The sequence below is a fragment of the Pimephales promelas genome, chromosome 23 (assembly GCF_988280905.1).
Source record: "Pimephales promelas chromosome 23, fPimPro1.hap1.1, whole genome shotgun sequence".
NCBI lineage: Eukaryota > Metazoa > Chordata > Actinopteri > Cypriniformes > Leuciscidae > Pimephales > Pimephales promelas.
The window spans coordinates 12,738,868-12,756,336 of NC_142791.1; the positions used below are offsets into that span (position 1 = coordinate 12,738,868).

The 17,469-nt window shown below is 37.8% G+C and overlaps 1 protein-coding gene across 2 annotated transcripts; it reads right to left on the reverse strand.

The window, feature by feature from the left end:
• Positions 1-814: 814 nt before the first annotated feature.
• mrrf (mitochondrial ribosome recycling factor) lies at positions 815-17,466 on the reverse strand. 2 transcript variants are annotated; one of them, XM_039675519.2, is made up of 7 exons: positions 17,344-17,466; positions 12,576-12,751; positions 12,102-12,254; positions 8,577-8,695; positions 5,359-5,450; positions 3,745-3,904; positions 815-1,636 (listed from the first exon to the last, which is right to left on the reverse strand). In XM_039675519.2, exons 2-7 carry the CDS (start codon positions 12,733-12,735, stop codon positions 1,559-1,561), a joined length of 762 nt encoding a protein of 253 aa, XP_039531453.1. In that variant the 5' UTR covers positions 12,736-12,751; positions 17,344-17,466; the 3' UTR covers positions 815-1,558. The 2 variants fall into 2 exon arrangements, with proteins under 2 accessions (XP_039531453.1, XP_039531452.2); XM_039675518.2 differs by having other exon boundaries at positions 17,397-17,435.
• Between the last annotated feature and the right edge of the window lie 3 nt (positions 17,467-17,469).

Here is a 17,469-nt window from a genome sequence, read left to right on the forward strand (position 1 = left end):
TACAGAGCCAATTTACATGTATATATTTCCACTGACACAGAAGGAAAAACATTCGGCCCCCCCCCCCCTCCCCCTATTGCAATCCTCTCCACCATGGTAGCGGTAAACAGAGAAACACACAGTAATCCACTTGATAAATGTCAAGTGAAATGAAGCTATCAGCTGAAAGCAATTTTCGGGGCAACGTGCAGAGCCAGAGACTCGGGATTTTCACCCCTCCATCGATCATGAGCCGCTCTCTCAGGCCAAGGTATACAATGCCCCCAAATTGCTGACATATGGACCAGGGGAAAACCTGGCCATTTCCTCTGTCTGCGAACTAGCTCCTCTAAACTTCTGTTTATTTAGCGACCCCATGTTTTCATCCATTAGAGACAATGGACATTAACATTAACACCCTATACATTTTTATGGTTTAGGTTCATTTTAAAGTTGGCGTGGTTGCAACAGTCTTTTATTCCCTATTGAGCAGTATATCCGAGTGAAACGGCTTCATGAACAAGAATAAATGTAGGGTGGGATTTGATTTTGTCTATGGGGAATTGATTGGATGGCTGCAGTTTGCTATTGGTGGATCTCATGTGAGTGACAGGTTGCCCCTCCCTCATGCCGGTAAACACCATCAGATTTAAAGGCCAATTTATACTTCTGCGTCGAAGGTACGCCGTAGTGTGAATTCAAGAAAAATTATTCAGTCATTTATAATAAACACGGCATTATTCCATAATAATTCCATAAAATAAGAATTGTCCATTTTGATTTCATGGTGACTTTAAACTGTTACAATTCAGAAAGATGCTGAAGTTATACGAAGTCTGGAAAAAGAATAAAGTTTCTTTATTGGCATCTATGATTCCATGAAGGATCTTTCATCGCATAAAAGGTTAATTGTAGTGGGCAATTGAATTGTTGTGGTAAAATAAGGTATATTTGTAAATTGCCATCGTAAAATAATCTTAGTCATTACATTTCAACATTGATAAACAAAAACAGCAGATGCAGAAATATTCAAAACACACACACACACACAAAACAGAGTGGGCTGTATTATTACTATAATATTAACCAATGTATTTTATTCAGTTTACATGGCTAGATCTGATTATATAGATGAAAATAATGACTATTTTTAGCTTGGTGGCTGCAATAGTGAATGTGAAACAAATGTTGGCAGCGTGTTGCCGTGTGCACTCGTTCTCCACCTTGTGTGACTTTCACCGTCCTGTGAAGAACACAGAGTTTACATTCAGTGCGGTGCTTTTTACATAAACACCCCGTTTGTGGCATTTCTTTGATTAGGAGGAGTACCCCAAATCACATTAAAACTTCATTTGTCCTCCGTTTGTTTGTTTGGATATGTGAACACAAGGAGCACCATAAGCCACTGGCGTGCCACGCCAACATTTGTTTATGCACGAGAAAAACACCCAAACACCGTCCAAAACACCACCTTCAGCGCTTCCATCACCACCATCATTAACTGGTTTTCTGTTTGGGAGATTTTTGTTCCAGTAACTGACTTTGTCTTGATGTTAGCGAGACTTGGAAGGCCTTGTTGTCATCCAAGCAACTCCTTGGTTTTAGTGGCCAGTTGTTTGTCGATGTCTGCTGCGTAACTGTCTGCCATTTGTTGAACCTGGTGATATGGGACAGAACAAATTCATATTGTGAATAGTTATACGTACTTTATAATAGTCACACATTCACATAACTGCAAAAAATAGCTTTTGGGTTGTGATTTATTTGTTATAAAACTAATTATTATTAATATTTTATTATCATTACTGCTACTACTACTACTATCAGTGTTTGGAATAACGCCGTTTAAAATAACGGTGATGGGTAACAACGTTATTTTTTTCAGTAATGGGGTAATCTAACTAATTACTTATCCCGTCATTACAATGCGTTAACGTTACTGGACGTTAAATGCGGTGCGTTACACATGGACGTATGTTTTCTCAAGCGTGTCAGAGGTTACAGGTTCTAATCCACGATAACACTTTATAATTAAAGTGTGTAAATATGTTTGTGTGTGTGTATGTATGTATACATACACACATACAATATATATTTACAAACTTTAATGTTAGAAGCGATTAATCGATTTGACAGCACTATTAAGTAATAAAAACAATTATTAGTTATGTAATTTATTATGAATAATACTGCTACTTCTACTACTACTACTACTAATAATAATAATACATATTAATCTTTTATAAATAAAAAAATATGATATTACTTTTATTTATTATTATTATTAGAATGATTACTACCACTATTGCTGATACTACTGCTATTACTACTAATTTATAATTAACATTTAATGATTAAACACTGGTGTTTTTATTGAATGTCTGTCATTTTGTTGTTGAACAACAGCACTTTCTAATTAATATTTATTTATTCATTAATAAATAAATAATAAGAAACATTTATTTTTATTTTTTTTACTACTACTGCTACTACTACTAATAATTTATTTATGTATAAAATATAAAGACTGGTGTCTTTATTGAATTTCTGTCATTTTGTTGTTCCACAACAGTTCTTTCAAATAATATTTATTTATTAATAATAAACTGATTACTGATTTATTAAAAATAAATTATACTACTTCTACTACTATTAATAATAATACACAATTTATAATTATATTTATTTATTAAACAGTGGTATCTACACTCACCTAAAGGATTATTAGGAACACCTGTTCAATTTCTCATTAATGCAATTCTATCTAATCTAATCAACCAGTCACATGGCAGTTGCTTCAATGCATTTAGGGGTGTGTTCCTGGTCAAGACAATCTCCTGAACTCCAAACTGAATGTCAGAATGGGAAAGAAAGGGGATTTAAGCAATTTTGAGCTTGGCATGGTTGTTGGAGCCAGCCGGTCTGAGTATTTCACAATCTGCTCAGTTACTGGGATTTTCACACGCATCCATTTCTAGGTTTTACAAAGAATGGATCTCCACTACAAATAGGAGCAAGAGCTCACCAAAATTGGAAAGACTGGAAAAAATGTTGCCTGGTCTGATGAGTCTCGATTTCTGTTGAGAACTTGAGTCAGAATTTGGTGTAAACAGAATGAGAACATGGATCCATCATGTCTTGTTACCACTGTGCAGGCTGGTGGTGGTGGTGTAATGGTGTGGGGGATGTTTTCTTGGCACAATTTAGCCCCCTTAGTGCCAATTGGGCATCGTTTAAATGCCACGGCCTAACTGAGCATTGTTTCTGACCATGTCCATCCCTTTATGGCCACCATGTACCCATCCTCTGATGGCTACTTCCAGCAGGATAATGCACCATGTCACAAAGCTTGAAATCATTTCAAATTGGTTTCTTGAACACGACAATGAGTTCACTGTACTAAAATGCCCCCCACAGTCACCAGATCTCAACCCAATAGAGCATCTTTGGGATGTTCTGGAACGGGAGCTTCGTGCCCTGGATGTGCATCCCACAAATCTCCATCAACTGCAAGATGCTACCCTACCAATATGGGCCAACATTACTAATATGCTTTCAGTACTTGTTGAATCAATGCAACGAAGGTGAAAGGGGGTCAAACACCCTCTAAAGAATTAGTATGGTGTTCCTAATAATCCTTTAGGTGAGTGTATATTGAATTTCTGTAATTCTGTTGTTATTCTACAACACTTTCAAAATACTGCTTCACTACTCCAACTGATAAATCCAAACAATTTGTTTTCTATTGATCCTCATTTGTATGACCTGTTTTTCGATCAAGTGAATCGTATCATCGGAGACGCCCTCTTTGGACTTCTTTAGTTGACTGATGGTGTTGGACCGTACTCTCCTCAACAAGTCCTTGGCCTTGTTACTAAACTGCTTCGCCAGTTTCACCAGATTCTCCCGGTGTTCTCGCGTCACCCTGCCAGACAAATATATGGTTAAACCAACTCAGTACATGACTCATTTTAGATCATAATCATTTCCTGAAAAAAAGTCTTGCAGACTTATATTTTTAGGTGAGAGAATATCTGATTGTCCAGACTATGTTATAAAGACTTTGATAATATGACGCTTATGACAGCCAATGTTTTTATGATGCATTCTTAAGCCAGAAACAACTATACTCTGAAACTAAAGTTTCACAATCAACAAACTGTTATTCTTGCCCAAATTTTGATGTAGGTGTAGAAGTTTCCCCATCTTATAATTGGCATTTTGCTGCCAGCCATTTGCAAACAGTCCAAGAGTACTGTCTGTTTACTGCAAACAATGTTCATAATTACTGATTCCGAGCCAATCAAGCCTGCCGCTCTCTTTAGAAATGCAAATGCATGCGACGAGGCTGCGCTGATTAGGGGCGAGACGTTCGGCCCCTTCATGCGCACTGCCAGACAAGCACCTGCTGCTGTAGCTGCAGCGCGGCGTCGTAATCAAAGAGTTTTGTGGTTTGTAGAATGAAGGCCGTGCGGTGAGACTATTTGGCTTGGCAGGGAAGAGGAGCGGCGGTCAGAGATTGAAGACCACTGAGTTTTCTTCTTTGTATCAAATATAATAGAAAGTGTATGAAGCACAGAAGGGAAAACGTGAAAAATAGCCATACAAAGTTATCTTAATCTCTAACAGAACAGACAACAGATACATTTTGAATACATATTTCCGATTTACAAGAACAGAATATGGTTGAAATGAAAGAACGAAGAAAAGCAAGCAACCCTTGCTAGAGTGTTCTGGGTGGTTACATACTAAGGAGTTCCTTGCAGTTGATAAGGTATTTTTGGGTGATTGTTAGGACGTTACTGTGCGAGGTGATTGTTGCTAGGGATTTTTTACTGTCCCAAGTGAAAGCCGATAAGCGATATATAGGCAGATAAAACTAACTAACTAAATTTCTACATAGTTTAAGAGAGACTATTTACAAATAACAAAAGTCTCACCATTAAAAGCCATGTCCCAAACACCGAATTATGTTCTCTTTATCTCTAATGACAGACATGCAAACCATCATGTTGAACAGTGTGCATCTGAAAAGTCTCAGCTGAAGGAAATAATCCAGTATTTATCGGCCTTAATATATCGGCCGGAGTTTCTGATCGGGCCGATAACGATAACATTAAGGCCGATACCGATATGGTGCATCCCTAGGTCTAGATGATCTCCCAGTCTGGTCAACTAAAAAAGTGTGCAAAACACCTCTAAAATCGTAGCAATTGTGAAGGTTGCCTTAAGTTAAAAAGACAAAAGACATTAGCATTGGGAAAATAGCATTGCACAGATGAACTGAAGAGAAATCAAACATAGCTTGTAGAAAGTGATGTTAAAAGGAAAGGTGAGAGTGGTCATGAGGATTCAGGCCCAGGGCGGTAAAACACTCACATTGGAACAGGCACCCTGATGATGGTGCCCTCCACGTCTGGGTTGAGTCCCATGCTGCTGTCTTGCAAGGCCCGAGTGACGGCTGCCGTGGCCTGAGGACACGTCGCACAAACACACACATCAGAGTTAATGACAGCCAGCTGGGCTTGCGGTACCTGCTGCAAACCTTCATGCACCCTTTGCACCTCTCCAGCCCTCATATCTCACTAGACCAGCCCCTTCCAGATCAGTGGAGTCCCCCGACTTCGGGTCCTTTGATCCAGAAGGAGCTGGGCATCATCTCTCCATGATGGAGCTCCAGAGAGAGGGGTGTGTGGTGTAGGAAGTGCCGCGGGGCGCTGTCAGCCCCAGATCCCGTGGGATGGAGCTGAGAGGTTGCAGTGCAGGGCATTGACCCATGTGACCTTGTTTCTGCCTGTTCACCTCATAACCTATTACAACTCCTGTGGCCAGACTAGCTTGAGATTACAGTCTGAACTTGTGTGCAGGCAGTCTAGTATACATCATGGGGGCCTCCAAGTTTCACGGATAAGGATACAAACTGTTTGGAATACTAGTGTACTGCATATATGATTGAAATATATATAAATAACTAAAATGCTTAATTTGGCCTGCAAACTTTCTGTGCATCTTTATGCACGTTCATCAGATATCATATTGTTAGGCTACGTTCACACAGAGTCTATATCCAATTATTTGTGTATCCGATTGAAATCTGATCTGAATTATTGACTGTCCACATTGAGTTTCGCAACTGTTCAGATCCGATTTGTGTGTCTTTCGTTTTCCTTAATATTTTGGTATGCGGTATGTTGTCTTGTTTACAATATGACAATGTGTAGCCACGTGCTAAACTAAGCGGATTTACAGAAATGTGATTTTGAAACGAATTTCAAACCACATGTTATGGAAGCTTGTTTCCGCCACAGAATGAAAAACAAAGGTAATTGCGACTTTTTATCGCACAATTCTGAATTTTTTTTTCTCACAATTGCGAGTTCACATCTTGCAATTCTGACTTTATTTCTCACAATTGCTAGATATAAAGTCAGAATTGCGAGATATAAAGCCAGAATTGATTGATATAAAATCGAAATTGCATTTTATAAAGTCAGAATTGCAAGATATTAAGTCAAAATTGATTGATATAAAGTTGCAACTGTGTGTTATAAAGTCAGAAATGCATGATATAAAGTCAGAATTGATTGATATAAAGTCGAAATTGCGTGTTGTAAAGTCAGAATTGTGAGATATAAACTATTCTGAGAGGAAAAAAAGGTAGTTTATATCTCACAATTCTGAGAAAATATGTCAGAATTGCAAAAAAAAAATGTCAGAATTACGAGATGTAAACTCGTCAGAAGTCAGAATTGTGAGATAAAAAGTCTCAATTCTGTCTTTTTTTTTACTTTACATCTCACAATTGCGACTATTTCTCACAATTCTGACTTCATATCTCGCAATTGTAGCCTTGGAACGCATGTAGCAATTGTGAAATAAAAAGTCGCATTTATTTATTTATTTTTTTAATGGCGGAAACAAGCTTCCATACATGTAGCTCAAAACAGATTTGATTTTTTTACCATTCACACTTGATACATCTGATCAGATCAAAGCATGTTGGAACTATAATCAGCATGACATTTGACCTTTTTACACACACACACACACACACACACACACACACACTTTAAAGAAAGCTGTACACGCACTCCTCTCATGTTAAATGCCTTTCTTGTGAGGTCTGACTCAGTGACTCAGCCATTGTATGCGTGTGATTCCTCTGGTGGTTTAGAATTTTACGGTAAACCCAGTATTGTTCTGGTTAGGAAGTTTTAAAAAAAAGCCCAGTTACCCTCTATACTTGTGATATAAAAAAACAACAACAAGAGGGTTCAACATCAGCTTGAGAAACCATGGGCAAAAAAAAACAAAAAAACAAAAGGCTGCTTTCTTAATGATTCTGGATCCCACACAGGCACACAGAGATCGAAAGCTAATGACTGCTGTCTGCACCACAACACACAACAGCCACTGGGGTTTCTCAACCAGCCTGGACCTTCTCCGGCCCTCTAATGAATGAATGGAAAACAACGGCGTCTTCTCAAAGAGTGTGTAATGGATTAGAACAATCATGAAGCTGTTTGCTTTCGGGCCGGGCCAGTCACCTCTGTGTTGTTTTTTGCAGGCCTGTTAGGTAATGGCCAGTTTTTCCTGACACCCTAAACAGCCGCATCTGGCATTATGGTCTTCTGAGCATGAAAACCGACCCCTTAATACTGTGCAGGGTCTTTTTTTAGTATTATGATGAAGAGGCAAATCCATTTGCAAAGGGTTAATAATTATATCGGTTAAATTTAGTCCTATTTCTGATTAGATGGACAATTGCAGAATTCAGCAATGAAATATTTTTGTATAAAGACTACTTACAGTAACTGAATATTTCACTCGTTTCATGACAACAAATGCAATGTGTTGCAATTAATTAACATAGCAATATTCATGGAGTGCTGTAATGGACTAATAACAGAAGAATTAAATGAGATAATCAATCAATATATAAATAAATATCTATTTATAACCCTCAGGGTGCAACACCCCACTGCTTTGGTTTTGATCATCCTATCAAGGTGTACTTTGTAGTAATGGCCGGCTGACTTTACATTATCCCTTACATGTTTTTTTTGGCTTGAAGTCTCAGGATGGATGACAAAGGTAGATTGGTGGGTTTTAGAATCACCAGGAAACCAGAGCCTTTGGTATTGAGTGGACATAGGCCAAGAGGAGAAAGCATTAATCTCATTAGGGTTATCTGAACATCAGGCAGAAAAAACTCAAATATATCAGCAGAGAGTATGGTGATGGGAGGAGGAAAAACAGAAAGACAGCGTCTCAATGTGTGTGGAGAGGCAAAAAGACACAGAAAAGAGAGAGAGATATCACACATTAGCTCAGGTCTGAGTTCCAGAGGGCACTTTGCGGTCATTTCCTGGCCTGACAGCTAACCACAGACTCTTGGCCTACGTTTCAATCGTTCTCCAAGAACAAAGGGCTTCCCCCAACAATCAATCAATTTCTCTGAAACCAGGCTGGAAAGAGTCCATCACACTCAGGTTTCAGTAGGAGAAAGAGTGTGTTTTTGGTGTGTGTGTGCTTTGCATGCAGCAGTGTGAAATGAGAAGTTCTGCTAGGAAGCTATCTGTAGTTTGGTTACATACCTCTGGGAAGCCAGTCATGTTGACCACAAGTAGCTGAGGAGACTTCATGGATATCTGGCCCAGCTGGTTGAGGGGAAATTTGCCATCCTTTGTGGTGACTATAATGTGGTCCAGCGCACCTGACAACACATAACAACACAATCCTTTGTTAACCAGTGGTTTTCTCCACAATTATTCAGCGAGCTATTCAACAATTTGCCACTGAAAATACAAAGAAAAACACAAAGCAAAACGCCAGTTAAAACATCGTAAAGAATCACAACACATACTTCCTTGTAGATGTAATTGGAAAATTTATTTTTCTGTTCTCAATGAAAGCAAAACGGATCCACATCAATCACAACCAGTCAGAGAAGATGTGATGTTTGATATACAGTTACTTGCCATGAGATACTGGAGCAATGATCTAGTGAGTCACGACAAAAATGGAAAGCAAGTAACCAACGAAACGTCTTGCAACACCAAGTTCATGGGTTCAACTCCCAGGAAATGTGTTTCTGAACTGAAAAACATGCTTTTGTCTATACAATTAAAATAATTGAGGCCCAAACCAACACTTTCCCATTGTAGATAAAAAAACTGAAAATGTGTCAACAAAATATACAGATTTGAGATTTAAAATGTTCTATCCCTTCAAGAAAAACAATGGAATACATAATTTTGTCTGTCAACTAGACATTTGCCTGCACTCTGTATCCTTTCCCAACCCGTCTCAAAAAAAGAAGAGGCACCTTCGGATGACTGTTGTGACGACACGTCTCGCTCTCCTTGAGGGATGAAAGCTTTCACTCCAGACAGAAAACCAGAGCATTTCACCAGCATGTCTCATTCCCTCATCTGTCTAACCTCACACAGCTATGTTTCTTTCTCCCGCCCTTTATCCCCGGTCATACCTTACTTTATCCCACACTTATGAGAGCCTGGAGAACAGCTGAGACACACTGCACTGCACTTTGATCATCTTTCATAAAAGAACCTGCATGTGTCTTTCTGCTCAAAGAAAACACTTCAGAACTTCAAATTCTCCATATATGTACCATTTTGTCAGCTTGTTGAACAGTAACATCTAAAAAGATCATACTTTGCGAACCTTGAAAAGCAGCTTCATTCCAATTTCAGATGGGTTCAATAGTGCATATGTGACTTTGACCAAACTTCGACCATTATCTTGTCATGAGCAAAGTTATGGAGAGATTTGGCCCTGGAACACACCTCAGATTGTGTGTGTGTGTGTGTGTGTGCTACCTGGAAGCGTTCACATCTGCTAACGCTTCCATGGAACATTTTGCTGTTTCCTCCACTAAAAAACCTTGAAGATTAACAGGGAAGTTATTAGCCAAATGGGCTCTTCCTGGTCATGGTACCAATTGTTGCCCTCTCCGTTTCAAGAGCCAATGGGTTAGACAATATTCAGAAGCAAACTGGCTTGATGTTTGATTTATTTGCTTGTTGAAGAACCATCATTTGATGGCTGTTTGAGCCTTTTGCTGAAACCACCAAACTCCTGTCCTTGAGATGAGGTGTTTGGAAAATACAAAGGCTTTTGTGAAGCAATGTCCTCTGACAGTAGATTTATCTGGAACAAGAGAATGTACATTTGCGGAGATCCGAGCACAAGCGGTCTATCCTACAGATGACAGACCGACAGGTCCTAATCCTCGTATATTGTGCCCAGACGCCGGGTCACCACATTAATCCTGCACTCCGCAATCTCCTTCCCTCAGCCAAGGTGATTCTCCTGTCCCTCATAATAAACTCGCTACTTAATTCAATCCAGATGATTTGATGATTTGCTTAAAAGAACGTCATGCCATCTCACTGACTTTCCATGTTTGTTCCATGGAACCAAGTCCAAGCGGGATCAAGGAGAAAAGAGGAGAGGACTGGGAAAGGTCAGGAGGTGAAAGCGAAGAGCTTGGACTCCACAACCACAATTCCCAAATGCCCAAATTTTGGGTCTTCAGGGATTGGGCTGGAGTGAACGGGGTCGACCTGGATGTACTTCAGGAAGTAGGATTGCAAACAGTGTGACCCCACCTTGTGGAACAATGGTCAATTCCAGAACATGTGCAAAGGTGGATCGCTTTGCATTGATTCTCATGGGAGGACGAGGTTACACAATACTCTCTTAGCCTTGTGTAACCTCAGTGACACTGACAAGGTTGATCAGGGTTCTTAAACTCAAGTCCTGAAGGGCCAGTGTCCTTTTGAGTTTGGCTCTAACCCCTAACCAAAACACATGGAAAAGCTAATAAAGGTGTTCAAATTGCAAAATACAAACAAGTAGTTCTAGTTACATTAGTCTGCAGAACACTGGAGTTGAAGAGCCCTGATGTAGATGACGTGGGGTAAAGTCAATGACACCAAACACCAAAGGATCTTGTGTTTTATAACTGATCGTGATGCACAAGTTATATCCAAAACGATGGATGTACGAAAATGTGATCGTCTGGGGGAAGATTCTCAGTGAATAAAGCTTCTTATGGCTTCAGAAGTCATATTTCTGTGAATTAATTTAGACGGTCTGATTCAAAACTCTGATTAAATTGTTTGTTTGCTTTGTTATTTAAAAAAAATGAAGTCTCAAAGTGGTATTTCACATATTAAACCTTTAGTTTAGGGTCCAATTCTCACTATTAACTAACTTTAAACTATGACTTTTGCCTCAAACTCTTAAGGTAGTCTTAAGGTAGTTTAGATACTAGGTAGGATTTAGGGATGTAGAATATGGTCATGCAAAATAAGGCATTAATACATCCTTTATAAGTACTAATAAACAGCCAATATCCTAGTTATATGCATGCTAATAAGCGAGTAGTTAATATTGAGAATTGGACTCTAAACTAAAGTGCTACCAATTGTTTCTTTCCCATCTCAACTGAATTTAAATTGCGGTGACGGTATTGCACTTTAAATTTAAGGAAGTTGAATAAAATACCCCAAATATGGTATAACTGCACTATAAAAATAATACATGTATTATTTTAAGCATAAATTAGCCATAAACGTGTCAACATAAATGATCGTACATCAAATTAATAAATTAAATAATGAATAGACTCAAACTTTGAAATGAAATTAAATGAAATATGATGAAATGCTTTAAACTAATTTAAAATCTGTTTTCATGTTTTATGTATTCTACATATAAGTGAATAAATTAGTCAAAATTTATTATGTAATTCCTGTGCTGTGTGAAAGTGTAGAATTAGTTGCAGTTTAGTCAATTCCACGGTCTTTCTAATTCAAATTCTGTGAAGTCCTGCCAATTCCAGTTCAGCGCTCTCCAAAATATAACTGAACACTTATAACACATCTACTATAATATAATGAAATATGCATGATTTTAATGGAATTGTAAGAATAGGAACATTTCAGATTTTTTTAATGGCTTTCAGTGATCAAAGATACAGTCAGGTGGTGTAGTAATAACATCCACCAGCAGGGGCAAACGAGTCAAGCATCACAGCATAGGGTTAAAGGGACAGAGTTGCCTTGCGTGTCAGTGTCCTGCTAGGTCCTGACCTGGTGATGTGCGAATGCTGAGGTTGCGGCTGAAATCCTCTTTCAGGGTAGTCAGGACAGCAGCCATATCTTCCTTCACATCCTCCAGGTTAATAATATCATCCACCAATGCCGCCTTGATGTTCACTTTAGCCGTCTGCCCTTTTGCCTTTGCTAACATATAAAAAAGCAACAAAGAAGAAAGAAACATTAACGTCTTCATCACTGGTGCCTTCAAAAGAAAAGCTGGAGATAGAAATGAAAGATTGTGACCAGCATGCTGGCTGATTGTTTCAGCAATTACAAATGAAAGCAGGATTTGGAGGTCAGAGAGGGAAAACAGGGGATTTCTCCTCCCTTTATATGGGCTCAAAGCCCACTTGAGTGAAGCTAAACAAGCACTGCTTTGGAAAACAAATACAACATCCACTTCTACCCCTATGCTGGACGCTCTTTGTTGTGGGGGATGAGTACTAGCCGCAGTCCTGCACTCACCTTTACTCTTCTTTGTGGCATAATGACGGGCATAATTCGGCAGGACCACGGGACAGGGCAGAAAGGGGACTCTTGAGCAAGTCACCAGCGGGGTCCTCACAACAGAAGGGACAAATCTGCACAAAACTGGCCGCAGGAGGTTCAGGTGACTCAATGCCATGTCTTTGGTAACGATACTAAAACATGGAAAGAAAATGATTTAATGCAAGGACATTTAGAGCAACTTTACATCAAATGCAGATTTTGAGATATGTTAAAAAAAACGTATTGGCCAGTGGCTAAAATTCAAATTGCCACCAGGGGGCGTCTCTAAAATCTAAAAAAGTCCAGTACAGAGACACTTATATTACACTTATTTTAATTCATTTAACAGAGGCTTTATCTGGTTTTAAACAACTTACAAAAGTGGAAAACAACAAGCCAACGAGGCAATAACACAAGTGTTAGCAAAAGCTTCAAACATCATCTACAATACTACAAGCTAGAAGAGGGAGGGTTTTAAAGAGGCCGTTCACCCAAAAATGAAAATTCTGTCATCATTTACTCACCATCAAGTTGTTCCAAACCTGTATGAGTTTCTTTCTTCGGCTGAACACAAAAGAAGATATTCTGAAGAATGTCGGTAACCAAGCAGTTGACTGACCCCATTGACTTCCACAGTATGGGGAAAAAATACAATGGAAGTCAATGGGGTCCGTCAACTGCTTGGTTACCGACATTCTTCAGAATATCTTCTTTTGTGTTTAGCCAATGAAAGAAACTCATACAGGTTTGGAACAACTTGATGGTGAGTTAATGATGACAGAATTTTCATTTTTGGGTGAACGGTCCCTTTGAGAAATTGTAAAAGTAGAGACAACACAGCAGAGATAGAGACTGGGAAGCGCACCAATTTCATAAAACAGACACTAACAAACTAAAAGGCATTGCAATAGTTTCTAATATAATGTCATTGTCATTTTAGTACAAAATACATGTAACAGCAAGTGGGTAAATGACAAATCAACAGTGTCCAAAAAAGAAACAGGCTTATATACCTTTAAGTTAAAATGCATGTTCAAAGTTAAAATTAACTCGTTGTATTTATGTTAGTTTTATATAGTTGGAAAAAAACCCCCATTAATTTCATTAGAAGACTCGTAAAAACTTATGTGGGTTAATGATAAAGTAAAAAGTTACAATATTCACCTTGCATATTTAGGCCTATATTATATAACTTTATATACAGTATATATATATATATATATATATATATATATATATATATATATATATCTTATTTTATTACTAATATTAGTATTTGTATTGTCATAAAAATGTCAAATTATCTGATATTTTATCTGTCTGACCTTGTCAGACAGTTATAAGGGTCTGCGGGAGCGGTCTATGTGATATAATTTCCTTTTTATCACATAAATTTGATTTTGGCAAAAACTTTTTTCAAATGTTTATAAAATTGTAACCACTTCACTGCTTATAATAATAATAATAATATGCCAAATTACTATATTATTAATATAAATATGCCAAATTACTCACTTTTTTCCTCAAGAATTCCATCCTTTGAAAAATTAAAACCTTATGTTTTTACATTTTCAGAAGAAATGTGTGTGCAAACGTCATCATGTTGTGAGGGCTTTCTGGGTGGTTTCTTAGTTGCAAATATATATAGACCATTTTGCAAGATGTAAACAACACTGGTCCAGAAACACTTCCTGTTTCAGTTTGTAACTGTTTTCTTTATTTCACATGTAAATAAAACATCTTAAAGATGATTGTTTAACTTTTTTATTCAGTTTTATATGTTCTGTTGGTTGTATTTTATCTCAGCTTTTATGTAGAGTTAAAAAACTGAAACAGGAAGTGCTTCTGGACCAGTGTTGTTTACATCTTGCAAAATGGTCTATAGCCTATAAAATTATATATATATATATCTACCCCCAAATTTCTATGATTTTAGTCCCTTGATATGTCTCAGGACTTTCCTTCAATGTAAGTTTATACAATTTCCAACATGTTTATAGTTCGCCAGGTGAAAATTGTAAGTCTGATGGCTTAGTAAAGTAATGGCACAACTCCCCTCAAGCGGCACAATTTGCCGTATCATTCATGTCCGTAGCACAAACAGTGCTTAGTTTAATTCTCAGGGTTAGGGCAGTGGTCCTCAATCCTGGTCCTGGAGGTCCCCCAACACTGTCTCCTTAATCCAACACATCTGATACAACTCATCAGCTCATTAGTGGAGACTCCGAGTCCTGCAATGTGCGTGTTGCTGGTGTTGATTTCCCACTGTTTGGTAGCATAAATCTTCAAATGGAGGTTGTTTATCAGCGTGGACTGTAACAACAGCGCAGGTGCTCTGGGAAAGAGCTATAGCTACCTCACGGGTTGCTTGCGCCTCCGTCAGTGCTTCTTTGTTATGGCTAGCGTGAGGCATCCCACTAGTCAAAATACAGCCTGGCTTGTGCTTCTCCAAAAGAGAGCAAATGAAAAAAGGTTTGGCTGTGTGTTTTTACAGTTGCTGTGATAAAGATAACTCGATGGCACGGGTCTGATAGCAGCCACACACACGCACGAGCCGCGATTTTTATCAGCTCTTGATGATGCATGTTGCAGGTTCAATGGGAGTCGCAGCTGTTATGGTTAGATGTAGCTCAAAAAAAAAAAATGAAAAGCGTGACTCTTCTTGTCGTCCTTAGGAGATGGGAGTTGTCCGACACGGGTGTTTTGGTCCACGGGGTGTGGATGGAGGGTTTAGAGGGGCCGTCAAGCAGAAAACTGTTGCGCAGGTGGTCTGTGGGTTACAGCGTGCCACCGTTTGATTCACACCGGTAGGAATGACAGCGGTTGGCATGCCCTCATGAGCTCACCGCATGAAAGAAATGTTTACAGCGTGAACTGTTAAAAAGTCCTTACTGTAAAAACTGAGACAGTGTAGCATATTGGTTGTGTTATGTAAACCCGTGGTTGGATTTCATGATGTATTGGCCACTGCTTTCACACCAGCGTAAATAAGAGTGTGGCTCAAAATTGATAAAAGCAACTGTAGCCTATTTCATGGATTTTTAATTTAAAGGCATAGCTCCCCATTTTGTCCATTGAACACATAAGAGATTTTTAGCAAGATAATCATGATGCTCTTTTCCATACAAATTAAATTAATAGTAACCATGGGTTGTTAAACAGATCTTATTATGCTTCTTTACATGTTCATCTTTTTTAGTGTGTAATGTTGCTGTTTGAGAATGAAAAGGGTCTACAAAGTTACTACAAACTCAGCAGTAGTGAGTCTAGTGACTAGCTTGATTTCTTTAGCGATGCATCATACTAAGCAGCGAGTTACGGCGAGTCGTTGTACGTAGAGCCAATATGTATGAGCCTACTGACTTCAAAAAATTCAATAATCTTATTTTATGTCCCACAGACAAAAGAAATTTATACAGGTTTAAAAGCAATGAGGTTGATGACAGAATTTTTTTTTTTTTAGCGAAGTATCCCTTTAACCACCTGAGGTCACCATTCACTTGTATTGTATTAAGAAGAGCAGCAAGAACATTCTGCTAAACATCTCCTAGTAGTGTGTTCAATGGACAAAATGAATGTGAATAATTGTGGGTGAATAAAGATGTTTCTTTTTGATTGCCTTTAAAAAGCCTTGAAATACAGTTCCTGCAAAAATTACAAAAATATTACAAAAGGAATTCTTTTAATTATGATATAGCATGATGCATTCACGTTCTAAAAATATCAATATAAATTATAATTAAAAATTAAAAACAAATTTATCATGTAAGGTTTATTCAAGTCATTGTATTTATGAACTGCATTTTAATGTATTTGATATTCTTTTCTTTTTTTAAAAAAAAGAAATATATTTTGTTAATAAAAAATAAACTATATATTATATATAACATATATTTGTATATTTATAATACAGTAGTCAACATTTGAAGTGGATCAAAACCTTTCGTCAAAGTTACAATTTTGAACAATACCCGTTCTTGTCTTAGGACAAGTTTGATTAACTTTTTTCATCCACTTCCAATGTTGACGAATAAATCATGACATGATATATGCCTTTTATATATATTTATATATATACTCTATAAAACTGGATGAAGAGTGTTAATTTAATAAATGTTATGATCAAAACAAATACAAAATGCATTTATTTGTATACACAGTTCCATAAGTTTATTTTCCTATATCAAATATCTAGCTAATTAAATATGATTTTATATTTTGCATGGTGATGAGAAATGAGTCATTTATAATTTGATAGGCTACATCATATATGAGAGGAAATTGCTTAAAAGGGAACATTTAAAGAACAGAAGACACTGTTTGTAAAAGTTAAATAAATCTGGTAGGGCAACCTAAAACCTTTTACCAATGATATATGAATATAATATTCTGAAACTAAAAACAACACATGCTTTACTTTGCCTTCCATTTATTTATGCCCTGTCTGTCATTAATAACAACGTTTCCAATCATTACCCAAGGAACAAGAATTTTCCATTATTTTTTCCAGCACAGACAAACTGTTGATTTTTAACGCAAGTGTGCATTACCACAGACTGCAGTAAGTTACATGACAAATGTACTCCAGCATCTGACAACTGACGGGGACTGAAGTGAAACACAACAGAGCCATGATGCTACCAGCTACATTATGAGCAGTGCAGAAATCAACCCCACATGTCGCTACAAACTATATTAAGCCATTTAGCGTGATAAACAATACAGTTGTAATTCACACACTTACATTCCTCACGTAGAAAAATGTGTCCTAGCAGGCATGGCTTGCAGTACACTCACTTTTTTGACAACATGAGCAGCTCAAGGGCACATGTCCATCGCATTTTAGTGTTTGCGTCATCAGAACATGCTG